At 50.0% G+C, this 27,488-nt stretch overlaps 1 protein-coding gene across 1 annotated transcript; it reads left to right on the top strand.

Annotated features, from left to right (window-relative positions):
* The first annotated feature begins 538 nt into the window (after positions 1-538).
* On the top strand, positions 539-22,399 carry LOC142990414 (uncharacterized). Its single transcript, XM_076140200.1, has 16 exons — positions 539-728; positions 2,965-3,039; positions 3,215-3,286; positions 3,863-4,108; positions 5,525-6,754; positions 15,765-16,081; positions 16,435-16,572; positions 16,799-16,907; positions 17,426-17,488; positions 17,868-18,127; positions 18,891-18,950; positions 20,930-21,022; positions 21,303-21,384; positions 21,529-21,650; positions 21,961-22,149; positions 22,343-22,399. The coding sequence occupies exons 1-16, from the start codon at positions 539-541 to the stop codon at positions 22,397-22,399; spliced, it is 3,303 nt and encodes a 1,100-aa protein (XP_075996315.1).
* The last annotated feature ends 5,089 nt before the right edge of the window (positions 22,400-27,488 follow it).

The raw sequence follows: 27,488 nt of genomic DNA, 5'->3' as shown, positions 1-27,488 counted from the left end.
CCCTATCAGCACTTTCATGCAGACGCTCAGCACATTTCTTTAACCCTCTGCACTCTGAAGTTTAATCTGAACACCGGGGCTCACAGATAACAAATGTCTCAATCCAACCAAAGCTCCCACTGGAGACGTGTCTGAGGTCATGGGACAGAGACAGACAGGCAGAGGGAGGGAGGGAGAATGAGAGACAGACAGGCAGAAGGAGGGAGCCAGAGGGAGACAGACAGACAGACAGACAGAGGGAAGGAGAACGAGAGACAGACAGACAGAGGGAGGGAGCCAGAGGGAGAGAGACAGAGACAGTGAGAGAGACAGACAGACAAACAGACGGACAGACAGAGGGAGGGAGAATGAGAGATGGAGAGAGAGACATGGAGAGAGAGAGATGTGGCGGATGTTGGACTGCTGGATTATGGGGACATTGACAAATTTAATCCGGGAGACTGCAACATCTGCCTGGACCAGAGATCTCCCTCCCTAACACACACACACACACACACACATATTAAACATCTTGTCCCTGTGTCTGTGTCACAGGAGTATGGACCTGAGCCTGCGTGACGCTCTGTGTGGGGCCGGGGCCGGGGTCCCGGGCGGCGCCCCTGCAGACGCCCTGCTGAAGAGAGACTTTGTGGCAACTCTGGAGAAAGAGAGTTACGACGACAAGGTGGGAGAGACGGTCAGCCAGAGCGACTATCGACCTTTACTGGACGGGAAGGACCCCAAGAGCGGTAAGAGGACGCAGAGTGGCAGGATGTGGGATTGATCCCTGCGGGGGATTTAGGAGGTTTGGCCGTCACGGAGCATAAATCAGACTCATGGCTTTAAGCTTCACAGCCTTCTCTCTTATTCCACATCTAACATCTGCTCTGTAAGAAAAGCTTCACTGACAGACGGGCTGCAGGTTTCTGCTCGTGACCGTCAGGACATTTCTGATCAAACCGTAAACAACAAACAAAGAGACAAAGACGGTCCGACACAGAGGCCTCGCCAAACCTCCACACTCTCTGTTCTGCCTCTCCCTCCCTCCCTCCCTCCCTCCCTCCATCCCTCCATCCTTCCCTCTTCCTGTCATTGCTATGCTGTGTCAGCCTGGAGACAGAGCTGCATTAGCATCACACACACACACACACACACACACACACACAGCGTCCATCTCGCGGGTCACGCTGCAGATCTAACCCTGATGCACGGCTGACATCTCGCTGATGAAAGATGAAAACATCCATGTGTGGTGCCAGGGCGCCATGGTAACGCTGCCATGTAGGATCAGTCAGGTTCACATGTAGATCTTGTCATACTGATCAGTAATTTCCCTCGGAATAATAAACTTTTATCTTGTTGTGTCCCAAAACATAGAATTCAACACATTATATTGTTTTGTTCCATCAAATGAAATCTGTCAGAATGATTCACTGAGCTCAGGACAGAAACATGAAGCTGAAGCCTCTAACCTGCTTCACACCGGGGGAGGAAGGGTTAATGCATGAAGGACTGCTCTTTCTCCACGTGCGACTGAACTCCATGAGGGAGAGGGGACTCAGGGACTGAGGACTCAGGAAGAGAGGACTCAGGGAGAGAGGACTCAGGGAGAGAGGACTCAGGGAGAGGGGACTCAGGGAGAGAGGACTCAGGGAGAGAGGACTCAGGGAGAGAGGACTCAGGGAGAGGGGACTCAGGGACTGAGGACTCAGGGAGAGAGGACTCAGGGAGAGAGGACTCAGGGAGAGAGGACTCAGGGAGAGAGGACTCAGGGAGAGGGGACTCAGGGACTGAGGACTCAGGGAGAGAGGACTCATGGACTGAGGACTCAGGGAGAGAGGACTCAGGGAGAGAGGACTCAGGGACTGAGGACTCAGGGAGAGAGGACTCATGGACTGAGGACTCAGGGAGAGTGGACTCATGGACTGAGGACTCAGGGAGAGAGGACTCATGGACTGAAGACTCAGGGAGAGAGGACTCAGGAAGAGAGGACTCAGGGACTGAGGACTCAGGGAGAGAGGACTCATGGACTGAGGACTCAGGGAGAGTGGACTCATGGACTGAGGACTCAGGGAGAGAGGACTCAGGGACTGAGGACTCAGGGAGAGAGGACTCAGGGACTGAGGACTCAGGGAGAGAGGACTCAGGGACTGAGGACTCAGGGAGAGTGGACTCATGGACTGAGGACTCAGGGAGAGAGGACTCATGGACTGAGGACTCATGTGGAGTTGTGTGGTGTTATTTAGATCAACATCATGATGTTAAACACAGATGGCATACGGCAACTTTGGCGTGCGTGTTTATAAAACTTTATGATAAACCATCAATCCCTGTCAGCACAGCTCTCATGTTGTTTGACGTGTGTGTGCACAGCTGGTATGATAAAGATAAGACAATGAGTGTGTGTGTGTGTGTGTGTGTCAGAGCTGCTGTTTGATTATAGACTGTATACCTGCAGGCTACATTCTATACATACATGTGTGTGCGTGTGTTTGATAGTTTGAGGACAGCAGATGCGTCCTCCAGTCTCACTCAGAGGATTTGATCCTCAAGGTTTCATTCTGGGGTCCGCTTTGTGGCTAAGAGGAGAAACTGATGCTTCAACTGTTAGAGAAAGAAACAGAACATGATGTGTAAAAGCTTCAGGGCTACAGAACAAAGAGAGGAGAGAGAGAGAGAGAGAGCACATTTGGTATGAGTGTGTGTGTGTGTGTGTGTGTCTGTGTGTGTGTGTGTGTGTGTGTGTGTGTGTGTGTTGCAAGACACTGCAGTAACATGTGACTGCAGTGGGCCATCAGTACCTGCATTCTCACAACATAAGCAGTTCTAGTGAAGTCATCACCACACACACACACACACACACACACACACACACACACACACACACACACACACACACACACACACACACACACACAGTAGTAGTCCTAACAGGAGGAGATGTTTCTGATCAATAATCATAAAGCTTGTGTCTTTGTCCCTGAGGTGCTGGGGCCGTGTCGTCCATGATGTCCATGGGGGGGCGCCAAGACCCACCAGGACAGCCTGACTACCTGTCTGGTAAACTTCATACATCACCTGTGCTTTATTATGATTCAGCTTTATTCAGTCTTTGACATATTGTAAGAGGTTAAATAATAAATAAGGAGATACGATTATTCTACAATTTACTCTCTCTCTCTCTCTCTCTCTCTCTCTCTCTCTCTCTCTCTCTCTCTCTCTCTGCCCCCCTCAGGTCCTATGATGGGAGGGATGGCAGATTCCTGGAGTCAGAACAAACCCAGCAGCACACCAGATTCTCTCTTAGGTCCTCTTTACTCTTTCATCTTCCTCCTCCTCCTCCTCCTCCTCCTCCTCCTCCTCTGTGTTTGTTTTTGTTAGCAGGACGCTTCAAGTCTCAAATCTATTTCATTATTTGGATGAAACTGTTAAACTGCTAGTGTCTGCTAGTTGTAGCTCTTGGCTTCCATTATGAAGAGATATTTACATAAATCATTATCAGACATATAGAGACTTTACTATCAGACTATAGAAGCCAGCAGCATCGAGCTGTACACTCATGTTTCATGGACAGGAACAGCTTGAGATGATCCATCAGACCTCCAGGCACAATCCAAGCCTGTGTGTGTGTGTGTGTGTGTGTGTGTGTGTGTGTGTGTGTGTGTGTGTGTGTGTGTGTGTGTGTGTGTGTGTGTGTGTGTGTGTGTGTGTGTGTGTGTCATGTACAAGATGGTCGGTGCACAGTAATGCAGTGTAAAGAAACTGCAGTCGGGCGTCGCCCCCATCTTATTTTCAGGTCACAAATGTTTGTAGTTTGGCTTTCCAGGTTTGGTTCTGACGTGTGTGGTTCTGACGTGTGTGGATTCACTTTTCTCTTCTTCAGGATTCTCTCAGCCTGGCCTGGGGGGCACCATGAGCATGGGCTCTGGCCTGCCACCTTTCCAGACCAGCATGAGCGCCGCTCTCAGCCAGTCGGTCATGGGTTCAGCTATGGACGCCCCAAGGAGTCCGGGCTTGTTTGGGTCAGAGCCTAAATCCACCACAAATACCAGTGGGAGCAGCCTGTTTAAAGCCAGTGACCCGTTTCCCTCTGGGGGTCCAGGGGTCCACACGGTGGATCTCTCTGCAGGTACCAGACAGAGGGGGGGCTGGATGTCTAAAGCCGGGCAGACAGTGTGTGAGTTTAACCCCTGATTGAGCCATAATGGGTCTTTCTCCCTGGTGGAATCAGGTAATAAGACTTTGTCTGGAGAGTGGGGGGGTGGAGGGGTGGGGGGATTGAGTGATCTTGTGGTGAAGCCATTGGATGATATTCTGGTACGTCAGAAGTCTTGGCCGGCTCCTCACAGATCCACACGCTGCCTGGTCTCGTCTGGAATCGTCTGTGATTACTTTAAAGTGCTTTAAAAGGTTAGTTGTTGGTTCTCAAAAGGAAGTGTGGTGTGGGTTAACACAACACACACTGTCTGCTCAGCAGAGTCCATGTTTACCCTTTGACTTTTGACATTCACAAACCTTTGAAGGGTGAATTTGACCTGCATGTGTTGGTGTTTGTGTAGTTGGTGCGGTTTGTCCTTTAGCTTCAGTGGAACCCTGTTAGCACTCTGCTGTGTGATGACACCCGTCTCCTTTGCGGTCCAGTTTTCCATTAACTTTTCAAATCTTTGTTAACTCAAGTCACTTCAGTTCAACATTTACTAAAAAGCTGTCTTTGTACGCATTAGGGTTACTATTCCCAGTAACCCTGTTAGCAAACGGCTAGCAAAGTCCTGACTTCCATCCTCAGGCAGTTACCACACAACACAGACGCCACGAGAAGTCCATAGAATCTCAAAGCCACCTTGAAGCAAATCCAGCGCTGTACATCCCCACATTTTATTGCACATTTGCACCCTACTTGGCATTCCATCCCCTTTAGATCACGTAAACACAGGGTTAGACCTGCGTCATCAGGATGAAGAAGGTCCAGAGACTCCACAGGTACAAAGTTCTGTCTGAAAGACGCTTGTCTAAACGCCGTATAGGGAAATCTTAAGAATGAGGAGTAGCAACTCAGACTCATAGTTGGATGTAACATATAGAGCATCCTTGTCCCCTCTAGATGCTGCAGGACCCTCACCTATGAACATGTCAACAAGCAGAATATACACTCCCCTTTATAGCTCCTCTTGAACTCGTGCTGTCTCAGAGTTTCAGAGTAATATGGAGCTTGTTTGTTGCTTCAGTTCCTCTGGCATGTTTCAGACTAAACCCAGGGCATCAGCAGACATGATGGAGGTTCAGGCGGAGACTCTGGATGTTCTTCAAGCTGATTACAGAGGTCTGATCTTGCATTTATGAAACTTAAAGGCCATGGAAAGACGAATATGTCGCAAATGTGCAATATCAACTAGCATACCTGCACTGTGGAGGTGTTTGTGGGGTTTGTACAGTTTTGAGTAATATGGCTCCTTTAAAGCTGTTGAGGTAAAAAACCAGGTAGATGATTTTCTGACACGGTGTCTGAATGGTTCCTCCTCTTATAAAACCCTCCTCCCCTCGGCAGCTCCCATCCTCTCTCCCAGTGGCTCAGTGGATGACAGCAGTCCCACCTCCTCCACCTCCGAACACATCAGCCCCGAGAGGGTGGGGCCGGGGGGAGAAGCTGGCAAGCAACAGCAGAGAAGGAGGAAGAAGAAGAGGAAGGGCCGCGATGAGGTCTACGACTTCTTGGATAGGCAGGAAGTGGAGAATAACAAGCACGGAGTAATAAGCCCCGCCTCTTCACAGGAGACGGGAGGAGGGGAGGCGGAGGAGGATGAGGATGACGAGGAGAACTGGGAGTGGGATATCAGAGAGAGTGGAGGAGGAGGTAGAGTGAGGGGGAGGAAGATGAAAGGTCGGGCCAGACTTCCTCAGGAGTGGGGAGCGCCCCGCCCCAGCGCCTCTCCCAACCCGGCTACAGCTGATTCTGGAGCGCGTGACCCCAAACCTGTTTACCCCAACCAGTCAAACTCGGGTCCTGTAGCGGAATCTCCCCTGCGCTCTTATGAGCCCATGTGTGTAGACAACTTAACTGCGTCCTCTAAAGAGGAGAGGATCACAAACACCACACAAGATTCAGCACTTAGATCTACAAGCAAAGATGAAGCTAACGCTAGCTTAGTGGCTAATGCACCTGCCAAAAGTAGCTTACCTGGGGATGTTAGCCGTAGCCTAGCATTAATGACGGGGGACAATCTGAGTCCAGTCTCCCAGACCTTCTCTTTCCTGGATTCAGTCCTGCAGACCCCTCCGGCCTGCACTCCAGACTCCCAGACCACCACCCCCGTCACTAACACCCCCACATTTGCGACTTCTCCCCCAACAAAGTCCAGCACAGCAGAAAATCTTGTTCCTCTTTCACAAACCCCTTCTGTTTTCAAAAACACATCAGACTCTCCTCCCGCCTCAGCTTGGTCCATCAAACCGTCTGAATCAGCCTTAAACCTCGATGCTAAACCTTTTGTCCCCCCTGCCACTCCCAAATCCCCCTCAGCTAGTCTCTTAGCAGCAGAAACCACTGGACCCACTCCCATAGCGCCCGCCTCAAGCCCGGCCACGCCCCTCAGCTCCTCCACCACTCATAAAGCCGCTCACCCTTCGCCATCAGACACTCCCACTACAACTGCAGCCACGCCCTTTAGCTTAGTAGCCACACCCCCTCCATCCATCACCCCTGCAGCCCCTCCCTCTCTCCTTGTACACTCAGAGAGCCAGGACTTCTCCTCCGCGCAACAGCGCTCCCCAGTGGAAGGTTGGTGAACTCCAGGACAGATTCTCATTAAATGGGGGGTTTATTTAAAAACAAGTAGACTAGTGTAGCAGGAAGTAGAAGTTGCTAATTAGCACCTGTGTCACTGCATGGCTCTCTGTGGAACGTTATTTATCTGTAATGACTGGCGTCTGATGGATCAATCAAAAAGTTTTAAAATATTAGAAATCCCTCAAAAATGACCAAGGAGTTTAGAGTCCATGTTCTTGTTTGTTGTGTTGCCTTTGAGATTGGGCCCATTTGCCCTGGTTCAGTTGGACCCTATAGGAACAACTTGGAACTGGTCTGATTCTGGTCGTGAACCTAATCTTGGACCGTTCCAAGCATTTCCACCCAAAATGCATTGGTTCAGAAAAGTTGTTGGTATCAAATCCAATCTGTGGTTGAACATGAGCACTCATGAGGTCTCCTCAGCCAGAACTGGATCATCCTATCTGGGTCTGAATTGATCAGTTAATGGAATATTCAGGCCGTCACCACGTTTACATTACACTTTACTGTACAGTCAGAACATGTGATCAAGAACATGTGTACATGTATGACATTCAGAGTGAGGATGTGAGTGTTGATGTCACCTAATCTAACTGTCTTACTCTACACTTACGCCCATTCATCAGTATTGGTTATCAATCACAGCGTGTTGTCAGCTGAGTGTCACACATCAGATATGGAAAAGCATCCAACAATCTGATTTCTACTAAAGAGGAAAAGAAAGTGGACTTTTCCATATGAATGTGCCTGTAAGATGCTGAACTGTTTCATTTCATTGATTACAGGTCGATTGATTTTGAAGTAATTTGATCTTCTTTCTCCCCCCCACCCCTTTTTTCTCTTCCATACCTCCACCAACGCCGTGACTTTGAGCAGCTGGTGAGTTTGCTGAGTGTGTGTTTGTCTTATTCTTCTGTTTGGAGCTGATCGTCTCTGTTCTTTAGGTGGTTACTCTGAGATAGCAGAGGTTTCCTGCAGTCTGTTCAGTCGTTCACTGGTGGGATGTTGATGCTTGAGATGAAATGTTTATGTTCCTGTGTGTTGACGTCTTGTGTCTCTTACCTCTACATTGGAGGAAAGCTTTAAACCCCTTTGGGTCCTCATCTTCTGCATTCTGTCACAGATGAAACAAACACAAGTTGCATAAAAGCATCAGTCGGGTCGCATGGCGGTGATGTCAGTGGTGTTCAGATTCTCCATATAATATTTGATGACTATTATGCCCTTACATCAGACAAGGACATGCTCATGTTTCCTCTGTGTGTGTGTGTGTGTGTGTGTGTGTGTGTGTGTGTGTGTGTGTGTGTGTGTGTGTGTGTGTGTGTGTGTGTGTGTGTGTGTGTGGCTTTGGCTCCATCGTGTGTCTGGTTGTGGACCTGCAGCCAGCGTCCAAGGGGAGGGAGGGAGGGAGTGAGAGAGAGAGAGACGATGTATGTATATACAGAGAGATAGACGGAGAGAGAGAGAGAGGGAAAGAGAGATAGATGATAGAGAGTGTGAGAGATAGAGACAGAGAGAGAATAGAGAAAGTCTATATATACAGAGAGATAGAGGAGACTGAGAGAGAGGGAAAAAGAGAGAGATAATAGAGAGTGAGAGAGACAGAAAGAGAGAAAGAATAGAGTGAGAGAGAGAGGGAAAGAGAGAATACAGTGAGAGAGAATAGAGAGTGAGAGAGGGAAAGAGAGAGAGAAAGCATAGAGAGGGAAAGAGAGAGAGACAGAGAGAGACAGAGCTGTGTGGTTTGGGTTAGGTGTCACTCTCGTTGTGGTCATGTGATCTGTGGCTCTATCAGCTGGTTGGTCACATGATGGCGTCTGTGTTGTGATGGTGATGATCTGGTTTGGATCAAATCACAGAAACAGGACATCACACATTCTGCTTGATTTGATATTGTGTTATTGTGATTGTTATTGTGGTTGAACTGTTATCATGGGATCAGATCTCCACCCTGCAGCAGCTCAACCATGTGCAGGGAAACGACCACACAGGGTTCAGGCGCTACTTTACTCAGCAATCATTGCAATTAGTCAAATTGTCACTTTAACCAGATCCAGAGAAACGAACCGACCAGAATAGACCAAAGACACAAACCAAGGAACGAGCTCCTCTTCACCTTCATCCTCTTTACTTTCCTGCCCTCCTCCCATCAGTCTCCCCCTTCACCACCTCTCTCACTTCATCTCTTCAGCCATCCCTCTCTCTCTCTCTCTCTCTCTCTCTCTCTCTCTCTTTCTCTGTCTGTCTGTCTGTCTGTCTCTTTCTCTCCCCCTCTCTCGCTCTCTCTTCCTCTCTCTCCCCTCCCTCCTTCTCTCCCTCTCTCTCTCTTCTTCTCTCTCCCCTCCCTCCCTCCCTCCCTCCCTCCCTCCTTCTCTCTCTCTCTTCCTCTCTCTTCCTTCGCTCCCTCCCTCCTTCTCTCTGTCGCTCTCTCTTTTGCTCTCTTCCCTCCCCTCTTTTTCTTTCTCTCTTCCCTCCCTCTCTCTCTCTTTCCTCCCTCTCTCTCTGTCTCTTTCTCTCTCTCCCCTCCCTCCCTCCCTCCCTCCCTCCCTCTCTCTGTCTCTCTCTCTCTCATCCTTTCCCGTTTCTCTCCCCTCCCTCTCTCTCTCTTTCTCTGTCTCTCTCTCTCTCATCCTTTCCCGTCTCTCTCCCCTCCCTCCCTTTGACCTCTCTGCCCTCTCCGTCTCCCCCTCTCACGTCTTCTGTCTCCTGCTCAGACTCCCCGTGTCGCAACAGCGATGGGTGCTGCAATAATAACTGCATCTGTGATTTGGGGGGGTGGTGGAGGGGGTTGTCAGGGAGACACAGGAGGCGGTTGCCATGGAAACAAAGAGACTCTGCTCGTGAGGGATGGAGGGAGAGATAGAAGGGGTGGACCGGGTGTGACAGTCGGTGAGGTCGAGGGTAAAAATAGAAACGCTCTGACAAGATCCTCCTCCCTCCTTCCCCCCCCCCCCCTCCCCCCCCACTCCTGACGCCACGGGTAACCAGCTGTAGCTTCTTCCTTTCCTCTCGCCATCTGCAGCTGATGTGGAACGAGCTGCGACCTTCAGATGCAGAGCGCAGGGTGACCTCTAGCAATTCTGACTGCGTAGAAACAGGAGAGGATCAGATTCCCTGAACGCTTCATTCTGCCTCATTCTGTGTGTGTCGGCGGCTGCTGTTGCATCCTGGGGAACAGAATTCAACGAAAGCATAGCTACGCATCGCCCACAGAGAGTTTAAGCTCCGCCCAGGTTTTTTCTTCATGTTGATAAACATGTTCTTATGCTTGAGTGAGGTTGTTCATCAAAACAGGGCCTCTTTGTGTAACTGCATAAAACAGCACAGCCACAAGGGGGCAACAAGGTGACTCCACTATGGGGCAGATCTAAGCCTGAAGGTGTATCTCCAGACGTACAACACCCATGTGTGTATGTGTGTGTATGTGTGTGTTTGGTCTCAGCAGTGCTTCACTCCTGCTGTGGCCTCCAGGCTGGTAAACGGGTTTTCAACCAGACCGACCCAGAACCCATTTTAACTTTGATCCAGATCCACACTGTCAACACTCGTTAGCATTTCCATGTCAACTGAGCAACAAAACAAAGCACTCAGACACTGAACGTCTCTTCTTCCTCTTCCTCTCTGTGGTTACAGGAGACAAATTGTTTATAGAGGATTATGTAATGAGCTTCATTCATCTTCATTCATGCTTGATGAGCTGCTCTCGTTATTTTGTCTCCGGCCTCGTGTGTGTGTGTGCGTGTGCGTGTGCGTATGCGTGTGCATGTGTGTGTCATGTTGTTGCACAGCTTCACAAACGTGAACGTTGTCGATGTGTGTGTTTGTGTCACATTTGGCTTTCATGTGCGTCCACTCGGGCACATGGATCAGAATAAGAGGATCTGAAACGTCGGTGCTTTGACCAAAGTTCTTGATTTTGGGGTCCTTTATGTCTGAACATCTTTTAGAGATGTTTGACCTTCACTTACAAGGTCCACATGATGAACTCTGTGGTTGCCTTGTTGTTGGTGCACAGACGAGGCTCAGTGTGGCAGCAGGCGGGGCATGAACATGTTGGGCCCTCAGACGGCTCCCAGAGGAACCCCGTGTGTCCAGAGGTGAAGATGTGTTCTTCATGTACAGAACACTTGTGTGGTGCAGCAGTTTGCTCAGCCCTCAAACTGCTTTGTGTTTGTATGAATGCATGTTGGAGTCCTGCAGCTGAGCCAGAAGGAGAAACTAACCCGTGGACATGGTGTCTGTGGATTCCAGCCCGGGTTTTAGCAATGATCCATTTTGGATCTCAGCAGCCTGATTGTGTTTCTGGGTCACTGAGCTCTGATTCTCTCTGTCCTGTTTTATTCCTCTCATGCTGGACGCTCAGGTGTCACTACCAACCATCATGATGTCGATGTTGGCTGTGCTCCATGTGGGTGTGGTCTGGTACCCTAACCCTGGGGTCTCAGTGGGGGGTCAGTGGCAGCAGGTCATTGGTTCACCTGCATGTTTGTGTTATGGCTCTCCAGCACACAGCAGAACCTCCAACCAAAGGATCCATCATCGTGTGTGTGTGTGTGTGTGTGTGTGTGTGTGTGTGTGATCAGTGTGTGTCTCTGTGTGTTGTGACGCGGACATGTTATGTCCGCGTCAACACAGAGACAAACACTGATCACAGCATGATCAGACTGTTTTCGTCTCACTCTGTAGCAACATGAAGTGTGGCTGTCAGATGCAACTCAGTGTGTGTGTGTGTGTGTGTGTGTGTGTGTGTGTGTGTGCGTGTGTGTGTGTGTGTGTGTGTGCGTGCTGATATTTGTGCCTGTTCACTTCTGTCGCTACAGGCTAGACGATGATATTTTGCTCCAGCGAATGAGGGAATAATCTACAGCGTCATGTGACTGTGTGATGTCAGCGAGAGAGAGAGAGAGAGAGAGAGAGAGAGAGAGAGAGAGAGAGAGAGAGAGAGAGAGAGAGAGAGAGAGAGAGAGAGAGAAGAGAGAGAGAGAGAGAGAGAGAGAGAGAGAGAGAGAGAGAGAGAGAGAGAGAGAGAGAGAGAGAGAGAGAGAGATGCAGTTTAGCCTCCCAGCTGATCCGTGCGGCGCTCAGAGAGCAGCAGAGACCAGCAGATGCACACTCGCTCTGACACACACACACACTCTCTCTCGTCTGCCTGGCTTGTAAACACTCACACACACACACACACACATGCACTTTGCATCAACCCAAGCGCTTCACATGCATCATCACAGCCACACACACACACACACACTGCTGAAGAACCAAGGATATTTCTCCTCCACTTCCCGAGCTCAGAACTGTTTGGATCCTGAGGACGTCTCTGCACCGAGGACAGAGGACAGACAAACCCCACAGCCAAGACAGAGGAGGAGTAAAGAGTAAAGCAGAGGGAGAGAGAGAATGTCCTTCCTCTCTGGCTCGCCCTGGCAGCAGTCTGGTGCGTATGGACAGACGTCTGGTGGGCATCAGCAGCCTCAGCAGCCTCAGCCTCAGCAGCCTCAGCCTCAGCAGCCCAGCAGCCTCAGCAGCCTCAGCAGCCTCAGCAGCAGCAGCAGCTCAGACCTAATGTCCTCTCCGGTGCCGCCGTGCCCGCCGCTCTGGCCTCCTCCGCGGCGCCGGCTTCATCCCCGGCCTTTACCCGGCACTGCCAAGCCCAGATGGCACCGGGGGGCCAAGTGGGCATCGGCCCCCAGGGAGGAGCCAACAAAAGTTTGACAGAGGAGGAGGTGAAGGTGGGACGAGGCAGAGCGGAGGGGGTGCCGGCGCTGAAGGTAGAGGATGAGGAGTGGAGAGGGGCGAGGCAGAGGGAGGACAGATCTGCGGTGGGAGGGGCAGGGGGGGCGTTAGGGAGTGCAGGACAAAGCCCCAGCAGCCCCCTCTCCTCTTCCTCCTCCCCTTCCATCTCGCCTGGGAGAGCCGTCACCTCTCCTGCATCAAACCCAAACCTCCACGTGAAGCAAACCTGCACCTCCTCCAACCCAACGTCCACCTGTGAGAAGACAGACGGCACAGCTGCATGTCACATCCAGGTACCGGCAGGCTCTGGCCAAGACGGGGGGCCCGTTCAGCTGAGACGGGCCTCAGGGCTCGGGGAGGACGGCACACGCAACCCCAACTACACCAGAGGACATGGACATGAAGACAAGGACGGGACAGTTACTTCTGAAAGCCTTCAGGGAGGCCAGCAACCAATAGATGGACCCGATGGACCCGGTGGACCTCGTGGACCTCATGGACCTCATGGACCTGATGGACCTGATGGACAGCCTCTCAGAGTGGACCCTCCTGCTGCTGGGAGCAGTGCAGGTTCTGATGTGAGGTCGTCTTTCCAGGCTGATGTTGTGGCGAGTCCATGGGGAGCCTCCCCCCTGGGGGCGTGTCTTCCTCCTAACAGAAGTGCAACAGGAAGTCTCAGTCTGTCGGAGGCTGTACGTCCATTAAACAAAGAGACCAGGGGTCAAAGCGGTGACCTGCCTCAGCGGGCCGGAGTGAGACGAGCCATGTCCGAGTGTTCTCACCTGGCTGTTCCCATGGTGATGGCTGGGACGTACCCCACGGGTCTGGGAGGCTTGCCGCTGATGTCGCCCAGCCTAGGCCTGATGGGACCGGTCGGCCATCCCAGAGGTCCGTACCCTCACGTGGCTGTCCGGCGCTCGCTCACCGTCACAGACAGCACGGAAGCCGCCGCGGCCATGGCCACAATGACATCATCGCCTCTGATGGCCTCACCTGTCCTGCCGTCCTCCCCGCCCCCGAAGAGGCATCACGGGAGCTGTGAGACCAGCTTTTTACTTCCTGTCCCGCCCCCTGGTGAGTATCTGATCTGAAGTCCTCCTCAGTCCAGTGAGGGACCTTCAGGTGCTGCTGGGCCCAGATGACTCAAGGTGTCTCATGATGGTTGAAGGTGCCTGCTCGGTGTTTCTGAGGGTTTGTTGTGTCTGTTTCATGTTCAGACACATAGAACCTGTAGAGAAACAGCAGGAGGATCGCTGGAAGGAAACTCAAGACAACGATGTTTGACTCATCGTCTTGAGTTTCTTTTTCATTCCCTAAGAAGTGGAACCATCTCGCTCTGTAGACCACAGACACACAAGTCACAACTCTGTAGTGTTGTTTTTTGAGGCTCGTCTATCAGACATGAGATGTTTACAGACCTGCTGGAGCCAAAACAGCGTCAGACTCCAGAGATGAAACATTAAGCAGCTTGTGTCTGCGCCGCAGTTTGGACGTGAATTTGGACTAAAACTGTCCTCACTTCCATTATCAGCTGATCTCTGCGTCTCTTAATCTGCCGCTGCGTTAAAAGGGGCTTTATCACCCTGAGCGAGTGTGTGAGAGTGTGTGTGCGTGTGTGTGTGCGTGTGTGTGTGTGCGTGTGTGTCTGACCTCATTTCACCACGTCACTGCGTCTCACTTTGGCTCATCAACATCCCACTCGGCTTATCTTCATATTTGGATGTTATTTCCCTGTCAGCTGAGTTTAAAGGATCTGAGGCTCAGTGTGATTTGGGTGATGAGCTCTTCCTCATCAAGTATCTGAGCTCTGGTTGGTTACTTTGGTACTTGTGTGCTCATAGTATTGATGTCTTTTATGGACCAACAGGGAACACAGGATGTTTGTCGTTGGTCAGATGGTTTGATGTCGTCTCCATTCTGCCGTTTGCTTTGTTTGCACTATGATGAAGATGAAGATGAAGATGCACGCGTGTTACTGCAGAGACTCTACACGTATTTGACAGCTAAATTCCTGAATGTTTCCATCACTTCATGAATAATTCACACAATAATGAGGTCATAAGGTCAAACTCGAGCCCCCCAGACTGTTTGGCCTTGGCGGAGGTATGAACGGCCTCCTGGTTTGTCAGGAATGTACTGTAAGCTTGAAGGCAGCGCTCAGAATGCAGCTGTGCGTACATGTTTGTAACCGTGGTAACATACGTGTCCTGTCTGCTCTCCACTCTGTGTGCAGAGAGAGAGAAGCATTGATCACCGATCCACTCTGACTGCACTCAGATATAGAGCAGCTATTTGTGGAAATGTGTGTGTGTGTGTGTTTAGTGCTTGAGATGACGTGAATCTTACACACCTTTAAAGGCGCACACACACACACACACACACACACACGTGTCCTGGCGGTGGTTGCGTCTTCAGACTCATTAGATCATTAGAGTCTCTGAGTATCTGCAGGTTTCTTTCTTCTTCTTCTTCCATGGTGTCGATGACGCCCTGGCTCTGCTTCCTGCCGTCGTCCCTGGAGACGCTCCGTAAGGCAAACTAGCCCACGGGGACAAAGGGCCAAACACGGAAAAACAGGAAACCTGAATGTCCTCAAAGTGAATCTACCTCATAACTGCTTAAAGCTCTGTAAAGGTTCTTTAACATGAGAGCCACAGGTCTGCAGTTCAGTCTCAACTTTACTCCTCTGTCAAAGCTACAATGTTGTATTACTGCCAATGTTTATGGAAAAAGAGATTTTGTTGTCATTTCTTCAGTAAAATGTCAAAAAACAGACTTTGTTTAATGGCACAGATTCTTTTCTTTTCAGTCCTTGGCACCTTAATGACTTTACTGGAGTATTTAATCAAATGAAGGAATTTAACTCTTTACTTTCACTCTCTACTGTGCAGCATGTGAGAACAAACTGTAGAGGGCGCTGTGCCCAAACAAGAGCTGCATGACATCACAGGGGAGACCTGAACGCTAAAGAGACCAGACCAGTCACGCAAGACAATGAGACAGACAGACAGACAGACAGACAGATAGCTCTCTCTCTCTCTGTCTGTCTCTCTCTCTCTCTCTGTCTGACTCTCATTGGCGGACACTCTGCTCCACTCTTGCCTCTCTATTGGTCACGCCTGTATCACTGAGCCATGTGTTGCACTGACTTATGGGTAATCCCCTGTTTTTGATAAGTCAATATTTGTTCATGTAGAACTGTGATGTCCTCCATCAGCTTCACTGCAGAGACGTTGGGACGGTCCTCACCACATTCTCTCTCTCATAGTGAAATCCGACAACAAGGACAAGACGGAGAAGAAGGACGCCATTCCTGACAAGACGGAGAAGATCGACAACTTCAACAAGAAAGAGAAAGACGAGCCGCAGAAGAACGATAACAACAAAGACGAGGAGAAGATGGAGAAGGCCGACGTGGAGAAAACCAACGAGAAGGTGGACAAGCCGGAGAAGACCAACAAAGACGAGAAAGGGGAAGAGGAGAAGAAGAAGACTACTGAGAAGGAGGAGAAGGGAGGAAAAGGGACGACCAGGCCAGGAGACGACGGCGGCAAGACCCTGCCGAGCCCCGACAGCAAGAGCAAGGTGAGTCGCATCGGGCTCACAACTTATCAATCGACCTGTTGCATTAACAGCAGCTGAGTCTGATTGGTCAGTCACTGCATCCGAAACTCAATTCTTCCATAATAATGACCTTTGACCTTGATCGCAAAGTGGTCGCCGTGGTAACCAGGAGCTGCCAACGTTCCTTGCTAGCTGCAAACTTTGTGGTGTTACCAGGGCAACCATTTTAACAAACGCTCACCCTGACCGGCTGCTTACTGCTCTTCATCGCTCCATAAACTCCATTAACTTCCTCAAATCGTCTCTTATTGGTTTATCCTTCCTTTCTTCTACTCTTCTTCTCTGTTTCCTGCCTTCGGTCACATGATCAGCAGCCCCGCCCCTCCACCCTCTCCTCCACCGGGGAGGCCGGCTCAGCCAAACAAACCCCAGCCAATAAGAAAAGCCCTGTAACCAAGGCAACCACGCCCACTGCAGCTAAGCCCCCAGCTAATGGGACCAAGCCTGCCAAGGTGAGACGTTTACATGTATGTAACCAGCAACATACAACATACATCACATACATGTGAGCGTGTGTGACTGTCTACCCTGGGATGCTCCTTCATCCTCCTCTTCCTCTGCTCCTCTTCTCTCTGTCTTCACGCCTTCGCCCCACACGCACACACACACACACACACACACACACACACACACACACACACACACACACACACTGTCTCATCTCTGTTTGTTTTCCAGACTCCAGAAAACGGTTCAGCTGAGAAACGTTCACCTGGGTCAAAGGTCAGCGGCCCTCGTGCAATCACCAATAGGAACGGCTCCTCAGCCACTGCAGGCAAAAATGCTGGTACACACACACACACACATTTACACACACACACAGTATCTCACCTCACTGTGACTCAGTTTGAGTGCCCAAGCCAAACTCTCTCTCTCTCTCTCTCTCTCTCTCTCTCTCTCTCTCTCTCTCTCTCACTCTCTGCCTCTCTCTCTCTCTCTCTCTCTTTCTCTCTCTCTCTCTCTCTCTCTCTGCCTCTCTCTCTCTCTCTCTCTCTCTCTCTCTCACTCTCTGCCTCTCTCTCTCTCTCTCTCTCTCTCTCTCTCTCTGCCTCTCTCTCTCTCTCTCTCTCTCTCTCTCTCTCTCTCACTCTCTGCCTCTCTCTCTCTCTCTCTCTCTCTCTCTCTCTCTCTCTCTCTCTCTCTCTCTCTCACTCTCTGCCTCTCTCTCTCTCTCTCTCTCTCTCTCTCTCTCTCTCTCTCTGCCTCTCTCTCTCTCTCTCTCTCTCTCACTCTCTGCCTCTCTCTCTCTGCCTCTCATTCTCTCTCTCTGCCTCTCTCTGTTGCCTTCTTGCCTTTTCTTCACAGCTCACAGCAACAATGAGAAGACTGAGCCCAAATCAGGAGAGGCTAAGAAACCCAGAACCCCAGGTAGGAGAGCCGAGCTCGTCCCCGTCTCTCAGACAGAAAGAGAGCAGCTGTTAGGAGACAGAATGAGGTCGTGCAGGTCTTTATTGGGTTGCTTCTATGCGGTTAATGGCACTGATCTTCCTCAGCAAACCTCCTCCATCAAACTCTTCATCATGTTGTGAACATTACTGGAGTGACTTTTGGTCTTCATATCTTTTATAATTTTCTTCAAAAGTCCATTCCAGTGCATTGGAGGACTGTCTTCATGACCTCATTGATGACATACTTCCAAGCAGCTGCTCGTACACCATAGCAACCGCCCTAGCAACCACTCAGGCCACTTTTCAGGCTGTCTGCTCTCTATTCTGTCTATCTAACCACCTTCTGCTCCTCTGATCAGCGGCCCAGCCCCGTCCTCGTCCCGTCTCCACCTCTGCTCCTGCTCCCGCCAGCGTCAACGGCGATTCTGCCGCCACTCACCGCCGCCGGGTGATCACCAAACCCCCCGTGCCCAAGCAGTCCCCACTGGAGAAGAAGCCGCCGGTGCCCCGCGCTCCTCGGACCCCCCGTCCCGTCAAGACGCCCACACCGGACCTGAAGAACGTCCGCTCCAAGATCGGATCCACCGACAACATTAAGTACCAGCCTGGAGGAGGAAAGGTAAGAGGAAGCAGGTGTTTAAGATGAGGAGTCAGAACCAGGCAGCCTAATGAGGCAGCACAGAGAGAGAACAGAGGTGTGTTTGATCCTCTGAATGTTCCCTGGATCATCAAACAGACCCCAGCCAGAACAGAACCTCCTGCTCCAAACCCCAGAGAGTGGGCTCATGTGACAGTGCAGCTCGATATGGCCCCGTTCTCCCTCAGTGTGCACAGAAAGGAGTGTTGTGTTGTATGCACATTAAAGCAAGACTCAAAATGGAAATGAAGAGTTTAGTGCAGCTCTTTCTAATTCAGAGACTGTGACAGCATTTTACCCACAATCCATCTGTGAACAAACACCAGCAGCTCCTGAGATGCTCATTTCACACAGCTGAGTCAGAAACAGCTCACCTCTCACACACACACACACACACACACGCACGCACGCACACACACACACACACACACACACACACACACACACACACACACACACACACACACACACACACACACACACACACACACACACACACACACACACACACGCTGCCTATGACCCATAACTGTCTGTCTGCTTCCATCCAGTCGCCTCTTCATCTCCCGTCTTCCTCCATGTCTTTCTCACTGCTTCTCTCTGTTCAGTTCAGCATCTTAACATCTTTGTCCAGTGCTGCCCAAGTGAACCCCCCGTCCCCCTCCCACCTGACCTGTCCCCCTGCTCCCCCCTCTTCATGTGTGTGTGTGAGGTTGTACTGACCCAGGGCTGCTTGTCTCCCCAGGTCTCCTCCGCCCCGAACAACAAGACATCCGACCCCTCCACCCCTGCCGCCAAGGCCAGAGTGAGTTTGACCCATACACCCCCGACGCCTCACGCTCACACACCTGTACATCCAGCAAAGGCCCCGCCCCCCTGCCCCCCGCCCCCCCATTCTACATCCACCATCACACAGCACAAAGAGAGGAAGGAACGAGGCCTCAGCTGATCTCTGTGATGTTTGTCTCTGCTCGTCCTGTTTTATTAACTTGATTATTTATTACGTGCTGCTGCTGGTGTGTGTGTGTGTGTGTGTGTGTGTGTGTGTGTGTGTGTGAGCGGCGTCTGTGTGTGTGTGGTGTGTGTGTGACTCATCTTTGCTGGTCCCGCCTGCGTCATGGTGCCATTTTCAGCCTGCAGACAGCGATGCAGAGCGAGCGGCAGACGGAGCTAAAGGAGGGGGGAGAGGGGGGGGAGGAGGAGGGGGAGGAGTCTGACGTCTGCTGCAGGGTCTCATTCAAACGGCGCACAGACGGCGAGTCCAGACCGCAGACTGAGTCAGACTGAGAATGGGCTGTAAACCGTGGTCCTGTCAGTCAGATCAGCTAACAGGATGTGGGTGGAGGTGACGCCTCCACCTGCCTCTCGCTCTGCTCACACGCCGCCTCATCCAGATTCAGCAGACCACATAACGACACGACAACGGCACGCTTAAGGACCAGAGTCTTATTGCAATTATTAGGAAAAACATGATTGAAGAGCGTATGGTGTGATCGTTCTGTTTGAGGTTTGAAGTCTCTGATTACACGTTTATAAACAAACACAAGACAATCTAACTTTGTTCGTTTCCTGTCTTACTAATGGCGTTCTTTTTAACTCATCAGAATGAAATACCATCATTTCAATTGTGAAACATCGTGATAAAATCAATAAAAAATGGCGATGGCGTTCGATCACAGACACGCCCACATACGCTCTTATGATGAGTCGTTAGTATGAGGCACCCTGTTACACCAGGAAGCAGTCCCTCACTCTGGTCTCTGATCTCTAGGCTCTGGTCTCTGGTCTCTTGTCTCTTGTCTTTGGTCTCTGGTCTCTGGTCTCTGGTCTCTGGTCTCTGGTCTCTGGTCTCTAGACTCTTGTCTCTGGTCTCTGGCCTCTTGTCTCTGGCCTCTTGTCTCTGGCCTCTGGCCTCTGGTCTCTGGCCTCTTGTCTCTGGCCTCTGGTCTCTGGCCTCTTGTCTCTTGTCTCTTGTCTCTGGCCTCTGGTCTCTTGCCGCTTGTCTCTTGTCTCTGGTCTCTGGTCTCTGGTCTTTGGTCTCTAGGCTCTTATCTCTTGTCTCTTGTCTCTTGTCTCTGGTCTCTGGTCTCTGGTCTCTAGACTCTTGTCTCTGGGCTCTAGACTCTTGTCTCTGGTCTCTGGCCTCTTGTCTCTTGTCTCTTGTCTCTTGTCTCTGGGCTCTAGACTCTGGCCTCTGGCCTCTGGTCTCTTGCCTCTTGCCTCTTGTCTCTTGTCTCTTGTCTCTGGCCTCTGGTCTCTGGTCTCTTGCCTCTTGTCTCTTGTCTCTGGTCTCTGGTCTCTGGTCTTTGGTCTCTAGGCTCTTATCTCTTGTCTCTTGTCTCTGGTCTCTGGTCTCTGGTCTCTGGTCTCTTGTCTCTGGTCTCTGGTCTCTGGTCTCTGGTCTCTAGACTCTTGTCTCTGGCCTCTTGTCTCTTGTCTCTTGTCTCTGGCCTCTTGTCTCTGGGCTCTAGACTCTTGTCTCTGGGCTCTGGCCTCTTGTCTCTTGTCTCTTGTCTCTGGTCTCTGGTCTCGCCTAGCAGGCCTGCTGCTGTGGCTGCAGTGTGACTCTGTCTGGACCTGATGCTTTCTTCCTCTGTACCTTGGTGTTGGTTGATCTGCCAAATCAACCTCAGAGTTAAAGATCCTAGAGAATCCTCTCCTCACATCAGCCGTCTGAAATCACATCAATCACAAGATCTAATCAATCCTTCCCACTGGATGGACATCATCTCTCTGGGTCCTGAAGCGTATCTGTGTGAGTTTCTGATCTTTTTCTCTCTGTAGGTTCAGATTCAGCACAAAAAGCTGGACTTCAGCCACGTCACGTCTCGCTGTGGCTCCAAGGACAACATCAAACACGTCCCTGGAGGAGGAAACGTAAGTACAGCTGGGGCCGGGGGGGAAACGCCCCGCTCAGAGCTGTGAGCTGAGGCCCTTCACCCTACAAACCCTGCAGTCCTGCAAAGGTCAAGGGTCGTAGGGAAACACTTTCTGAGGCAACAGGGAAAATATTAGAGTGTAACTAAACGTGAAGGCTGATGTAGAGAAGCTTTAACACATTACCAGTGTATGACTATGAGGCAGGTTCTGTTCTGGTGTGTTCTGTTCTGTTGTGGCTCAGCACAGCAGATGTGGTCCTGATCTGTCCTGGTTTCAGGTGCAGATCCTCAACAGGAAGGTGGATGTGAGCAAGGTGACGGCCAAATGTGGCTCCAAGGCCAACATCAAACACAAGCCAGGTCAGACTCCTCTGCTTCTCCTCTCTCCTCCTCTCCTCTCCTCTCCTCTCCTCCCCGCTCCTCCTCTTCTCCTCCCCTCCTCTCCTCTCCTCTCCCCTCCCGTCACTCCTGCTCTTATTCTTATTTCCTCCTCCCTCTCTCCAGGTGGAGGTGATGTGAAGATTGATTCCCATAAGTTAAACATAAAGGCAAAGTCTAAGGTTGGATCCATGGACAACATCGGGTCAGGAAATGGACACGCCAACGGACACACCAACGGACACAAGGTCCAACACACACCCACCTTTACACCGTGTTACAGCAGTGTGTGTGTGTGTGTGTGTGTGTGTGTGTGTGTGTGTGTGTGTGTGTGTGTGTGTGTGTGTGTGTGTGTGTGTGTGTGTGTGTGTGTGTGTGTGAGACCAGTGGACCGACTCACTGTGCCTTCACAGCTCCACACCACTAGATGGTGCAATATCCAGAGACTATAAAAGCCTGTGTGTGTGTGTGTGTGTGTGTGTGTGTGTGTGTGTGTGTGTGTGTGTGTGTGTGTGTGTGTGTGTGTGCGCGCGTGTGCGTGTGCGCGTGTGCTTATAGGAGGAGAAGGAAGAGGGGAAGACATCTTCACCCCCAAGTGGCACCCCTGTGACAGGACCTGCAGGCGTTGCTGTGGCAACAGCTCCAGGAAGTGTTGCTAAGGAGAATGGGGTGAAGGAGGCCACGACTTCTCCATTTGGGGGAGACGGACTGAGGGAGCCCCTGAGCATAGACAAACGTAAGACACACACACACACACACACACACACACACACACACACACACACACACACACACACACACACACACACACACACACACACACACTCACTCAGTCACATTAAAGCTCCTCCTGTGTGTGTGTGTGTGTTGGGGGTAAATGTAGCAGCATCCTGATGAGATTACGTGTCTCATGAACCTGTGTCTGTGCCGCTGAGTTCAGAGGGACGTGGCCCCGCCTCCTCACTCCTTCGCTCTAATTGATGGAGAGCAGATGTGAAAATACGACAAAAACATTTGACAAAGCGACCTGTAATTGAGGTGAACCTGCTGCAGACATTAAAGGCCCGTCAGCTGGAGAACATCTGGACGGGGAGCGTGTCCATCCTCCTCCGGGTGGGGGCTCATACATGTGTAAATCCTCCAAATTTGAGGGGTGTAAGTGGATGGTTTCAAACTACAAAGAACAATGTAGCTCTTATTATATTCATCTGCTAATTCACATCAGGGAGACGTGTGTGTGAAGGAGTTGAGTCTAAGCAGGCGGTGGTGCTAATGGAAGCTGTTAGTGAATGACGGAGCATTTTTCTACTTCCTGTGTCCCTCCCTCTACAGATTGAATCCCAGTGAGTCCCTGTAGATTTGGGTGGGAAACGCACGGCGCTCAACAACGAACCACCACCCACGGCGCAGTCACTTCCCTCTGGCCCCGCCCTCCAGCTCATCCACCGCAGCACCGAACTGACCAATCACCTCTCAGTGTTTCTCTGGTGTCCACCTGCCAGCTTCCTGCCACCGACCCTGACCGTTACCCTCCGGATGGCTGTGGGTTCACGTTCCATCCTGCAGATTTCAGAGAGGAACGTTTGCTGTTTGTCTTTCTTTCTGTTAGCGTCACCAGGGCGCACTAATTACAAATCTAAAGAGCCGCCATGACGCCTCTAACGTGGACGTCCGGGCTTCAGTTAGTCTCATTACGCTACGTTCACATCTTTTGGCTCCGTCCGCCAAAAGTCATTGATTCGGGGGGGATTTCCCACACGTTACAGTTTATGCTAAGCTCGCTAGCTGGCTATCCAACAAGATACAGAACACGCTAGCAGCTAGCAGGCTTACTAGTTTGCAAGTTGTAAGCTAACTACTGAGCAAAGTAACCGGCAGCTAAAGCGTCGCAGCCCAAGCACTTTACAAACACGCCAGCTGAGATTTTGTGAACACGGCGGAACAGTTGTGCTGTTTGCTTAAGCCGAGTGTAGACTGAGGAGAAGGACGTAGCTTGTGTCGGGGCTAGCACTTCTGCTTTGTGCTGTCGTAATTGTGTGCGGGGCTTGATGTGTTGCTGGTCTGAGTTGCTTTGTGTTGCTGTGTGACGACAAAAGATGTGAACTTAGCTTGAGTCTGATTCCTGAAGCTCAGATCCTCTCAGAGCCTCTGAGTCCAAGGATCCATTCAAGACTTCGAGTATTTGCAGTTTTTCTCAGCGAGTGTTTCAGGTCCATATGGTCATAGTTATCGTCATGGTAACCGTAGCAATTTTTATTATCGACAATAGAACAATATCTTACAAATTTTCAGCCAACGGTTCTCCTTCAATCTGACCCAGTTTCAATGAGAGCGACCAAGTTGAGGGAGAGGAGCGATAACATGACAGGAAGGTCCTTCAGCCAGTAGCCCCCTCTAGTGGGCAAGACAGGCATGGAGGTGTCAACCTGTTGGCCCTGCTGCTCTCTCGCCACATCAAGTATTACTTTGCTGAGGACCAGAGGCCCTCACAGATCACCTGGACTCTGCTGGCCTCATGCCAAACAGGTCGCAGCAGGCTGGTTGCTGGTTGCTGGTTGCTGGTAGGAAGACAAAGATGGTGAAGTTTGCTTGGTTAGAAGTTGGACTGGACACATTCCAGCCAGCATGATGACATGATGCTTCATCCATTCATCCATCCTCCACTGCTAATCCACAGCATGTTCCTCATGTTGCTCCCCTGCTCTCCTCCTCAGACATGTGACCCCACCACAGCCTTATTCTTTATCTACTACTCCATGTATTCCTCTATAGTATCGCAGTATTATTAACGTTTAAACCTTTTACAGAACACATGGCCAACTGTTACTCAGTCACTCAGTGGGGCTGTGGGACAGAAGCAACATTATGGAGATCAGGAAGTGTCCCTGAACCCTCCACCAGGGGGCGTTATGATAACTGGCCTTAGCACCTGAAAGCCGCACAGTACGAAAATGTAGATTTTGTCTGAAACAACAAAAAAGCCTAGAAAACATCAAAACCTAGGTGGACAGCATCGTTCTTCTCGTGTGCACGTGGAACTTCCTGATCACTTGTTCCCCCGTGGTGCAAGGTGAGCCTACAGACTCCTCCCACTAGACCTGCTCAATGTGACCTCACAGTTCACTTGACTTGCTGTTTTATCTCCCGCTGTGTGATGCTAGTTATCGCTGTGTAAATCACAGTAATAGTTCTGAACTCGGTCTGTGTGTGAACTAGGAGTAACCCTGCCGTCACCCCTTGTTTACGGTGATGGAATCCCACACCGACACAATGTTGTGTGAATAGAAACAAATCAATTACCAGAACCACAATAAATCAAATAAGGTCACAACTCAACACAGATCTGAACATCTGAGCCGCTTCACCAACCAAAATGATCCAGAGTGTCAAGACCCCATCGGTACACTCGGGTCACGCACACACTCGGCTGAGTTGTGTTGTTTATATTTCGTAGGATAAAAGTTGTGAACTTAAACATAAATGCACACAGACAGAAATCAGCACCTGAGGATAGAAAATGTTTTTTTTTAACAGAAACCATGATGAGGCGGTTTGAGCTGCGTCAGCGTCGTGTTCCTGTTCGCGTCATTTTCATCACAAACTCATCTCATCTCAGCCATCTTAGCTTGGAACGCCTCAGACAGAGAAACAAAGGAGGTTTGTTATCTAACATCTTTACTCTTCATCAAATTCATCCTGGCAAAGTGTCTGTGTGTTTGTGACGTTTGGCTCAGTGGTCCAGGTCGTAAGAAGTCTACGAAGCAAAGTGCAGACACCCAACGCGACAACAAGAATGTTCGTGGTCGGTCGGTCTCATGTGACACCAAATGTTGTACTACTTTCACTGTGTTCTGTGTTCTGTGGCCAAAATGTGTCAAATGCCAGCAATTCATCCAATCGCTTGGCGGCCAGATCGTTGAATGTTGGGGACCGAATCAGACATCGATTCTCCCGTTAAGTGACCTCCAATTAGGCTGAAATTCTGTCCAAATCAGTTTTTTACTTGCACAGTGTTGGTGCGGCTTTAGACGGGGAGGACACGTTGGTTATGTCAGGGTGTTTTGTTCTAGCAATTGTCTAGTTGGTGAATGGCAGAACGTCTTGGATCTGACATTCCTGCTGGTGTGGTCGCTCAGCCTCTTCAGAGGACGAACCCCTGTGGCGGTCTGACGGGAGTTTGTGGCACGTTGCTGAAGTTGTCAGATGTGTGAAGTGTTATTACTGCCTCCATCCTGTAGAGAGCGCCGCTAAGCCTCTGAACACTGATAGTCTGGCTCAGAGATTAAACAAAGACTTCCCTTCGCTGCTGACAGTAGTTCCATCGTCCGCTCATCTAAACTGGCTCATACATGATTCTGTCTGGAATGGTCAATACTTCCAAATCATACAAATTCTGTACAGTTCCCTCTGTGCGGCTGAACACTGGAGAGATGTAATCTTTGCTTGACTGTATATTGGTAAACACTGTCATCTGTGTCCTGTACACCTGTGCTTTGGGATTACATCAGTCTTGGTAGTTAGAAATAATTGTAATACTCAAAGATTAAATGATGAAATAATCATTAATGGAGACTAGACTGCTAAAAGCACTATATGAAGCTATTTAATAACATATTGTTCCATGCAATCATTCCCATGAGTTGCCTACAGTTAAAACGTGATTCATGAGTGAGTCAGTAATGTGAATTGTTTCTTCAGGAGGAGAAGAACGTGGGGATCAAAGCACTTTGATGGCTGTTAGGCAGTGATGTGTGTGTGTATATACGTAGATCATTCGTAGTTTGCGTGTTTTGGGGAACGTTGGCGTATGACGGGATGAGCTGAGTTTTGTAGATCCTGGATGATAAAGCGGTTCCCTTTGGTCTCAGTCTGCTTCGTGGGTTTTAGTGGAACGTTGCTCGTCCGTGTTGTGCTTTCAGCTCTTTACGGTGGAAACTCTCCAGTCCTCCAGGTCACGGTGGACCGGCTGGATCTGGAGCTGCTGGTTTTTACCTTCTGACCAACCTGCAAAGGCTTCACACTCTGGTTTCTCTCCACTGTTCACTTAATAAGTTTCATTGTAAAAAAAAACCCCACACAAACGGATTTTATTTGAATTTGTGAAAATCTACGTTTCAAACAACAAATGAGTCCTGGTAAATGTCATCATGAGAGGGAATGGAATTTAAAATGGAATTTATGATTCATTTTGACATTTCGGACAAAGTTGTAAATGAGAAAGGCTTAAAAAAACGTCCATCTAATTGGTTCAATATTATTTCCTATAATCAATACCTTTTCTAGGATCTTTTGGTAGAACATTTCTCGATGTTTTCTTAGACAGGGCAGGACGATGACCTCAGCTTGGACAGAAGGTAAGACCCAGCCTCAGAGAGCAGCCATCCACTCGTCCCTCACACTGCCCCCTTGTATATAGACACCATGTTTTTATCACTAACCCCATCAAATAAAATAAAAATGAGAACAAAAACAGGGTGTTGTGGATGTTCATCAGCCTGTTACTGTTAAAGTGAACCATCATATTGTTAAACAGGAGAACTGTCCTCTCTCTTCTGCCCTTCTCTCTCTGGTCTGCCTTGCTTCAGCCATGAAAAGGGCTGCACAAGTCTTAAGAATGTTTTTGAGATGTTTTCACGATGCGTAACTACGAACAAGAGGTTTGTCTGCTCTGTTTTTGGAGAATAGATCACGTATGGAGTTCAGTAGGGAGGTGGTGTGTGTCATGATCTCTACACACTGATTGGAACCAATCAAGGACCAACAGCTTCATTCGCACATCAGGTACTCGTTACCCAATTCTGACCATCGGCCTCGAGTCACATCAGATACGTGTGCTAAACATGTCAGCGGTAAAAAAGCACACAGATTCACGAGAGGAAACGGGTCCAGTATGCAACCATGACTCCTGTACTGACTTAAGATCTGAACTGGATTTCAGCCCTTTGACTCCTAAAGACTTGAAACCAAAGAATAATTTACAATTATTCAAATATTGCACATTTGTGTATATTTGAAAAACTATTGATCCTTTTGAGTTGTGATAGGTAGATACAAATTGGCCAGACAAATAAAGAAATCATTGATCA

Source organism: Genypterus blacodes, unplaced genomic scaffold (genome assembly GCF_046128005.1).
Source record: "Genypterus blacodes isolate CSIRO-AG114 ecotype Tasmania unplaced genomic scaffold, CSIRO-AGI_Gbla_v1 ptg000527l_1, whole genome shotgun sequence".
Classification (NCBI taxonomy): Eukaryota; Metazoa; Chordata; class Actinopteri; order Ophidiiformes; family Ophidiidae; genus Genypterus; species Genypterus blacodes.
This window is presented reverse-complemented; position numbering and strand designations above follow the sequence as displayed.

Bases quoted from the DNA above. Each gene is read 5' to 3' on its own strand.
- LOC142990414 (XM_076140200.1), top strand. From the start codon at position 539: ATGGACCTGAGCCTGCGTGACGCTCTGTGTGGGGCCGGGGCCGGGGTC. The intron at 3,040-3,214 runs GTAAACTTCATA...TGCCCCCCTCAG, and splicing joins ACAGCCTGACTACCTGTCTG to GTCCTATGATGGGAGGGATG. The intron at 18,128-18,890 runs GTAAGAGGAAGC...TTGTCTCCCCAG, and splicing joins ACCAGCCTGGAGGAGGAAAG to GTCTCCTCCGCCCCGAACAA.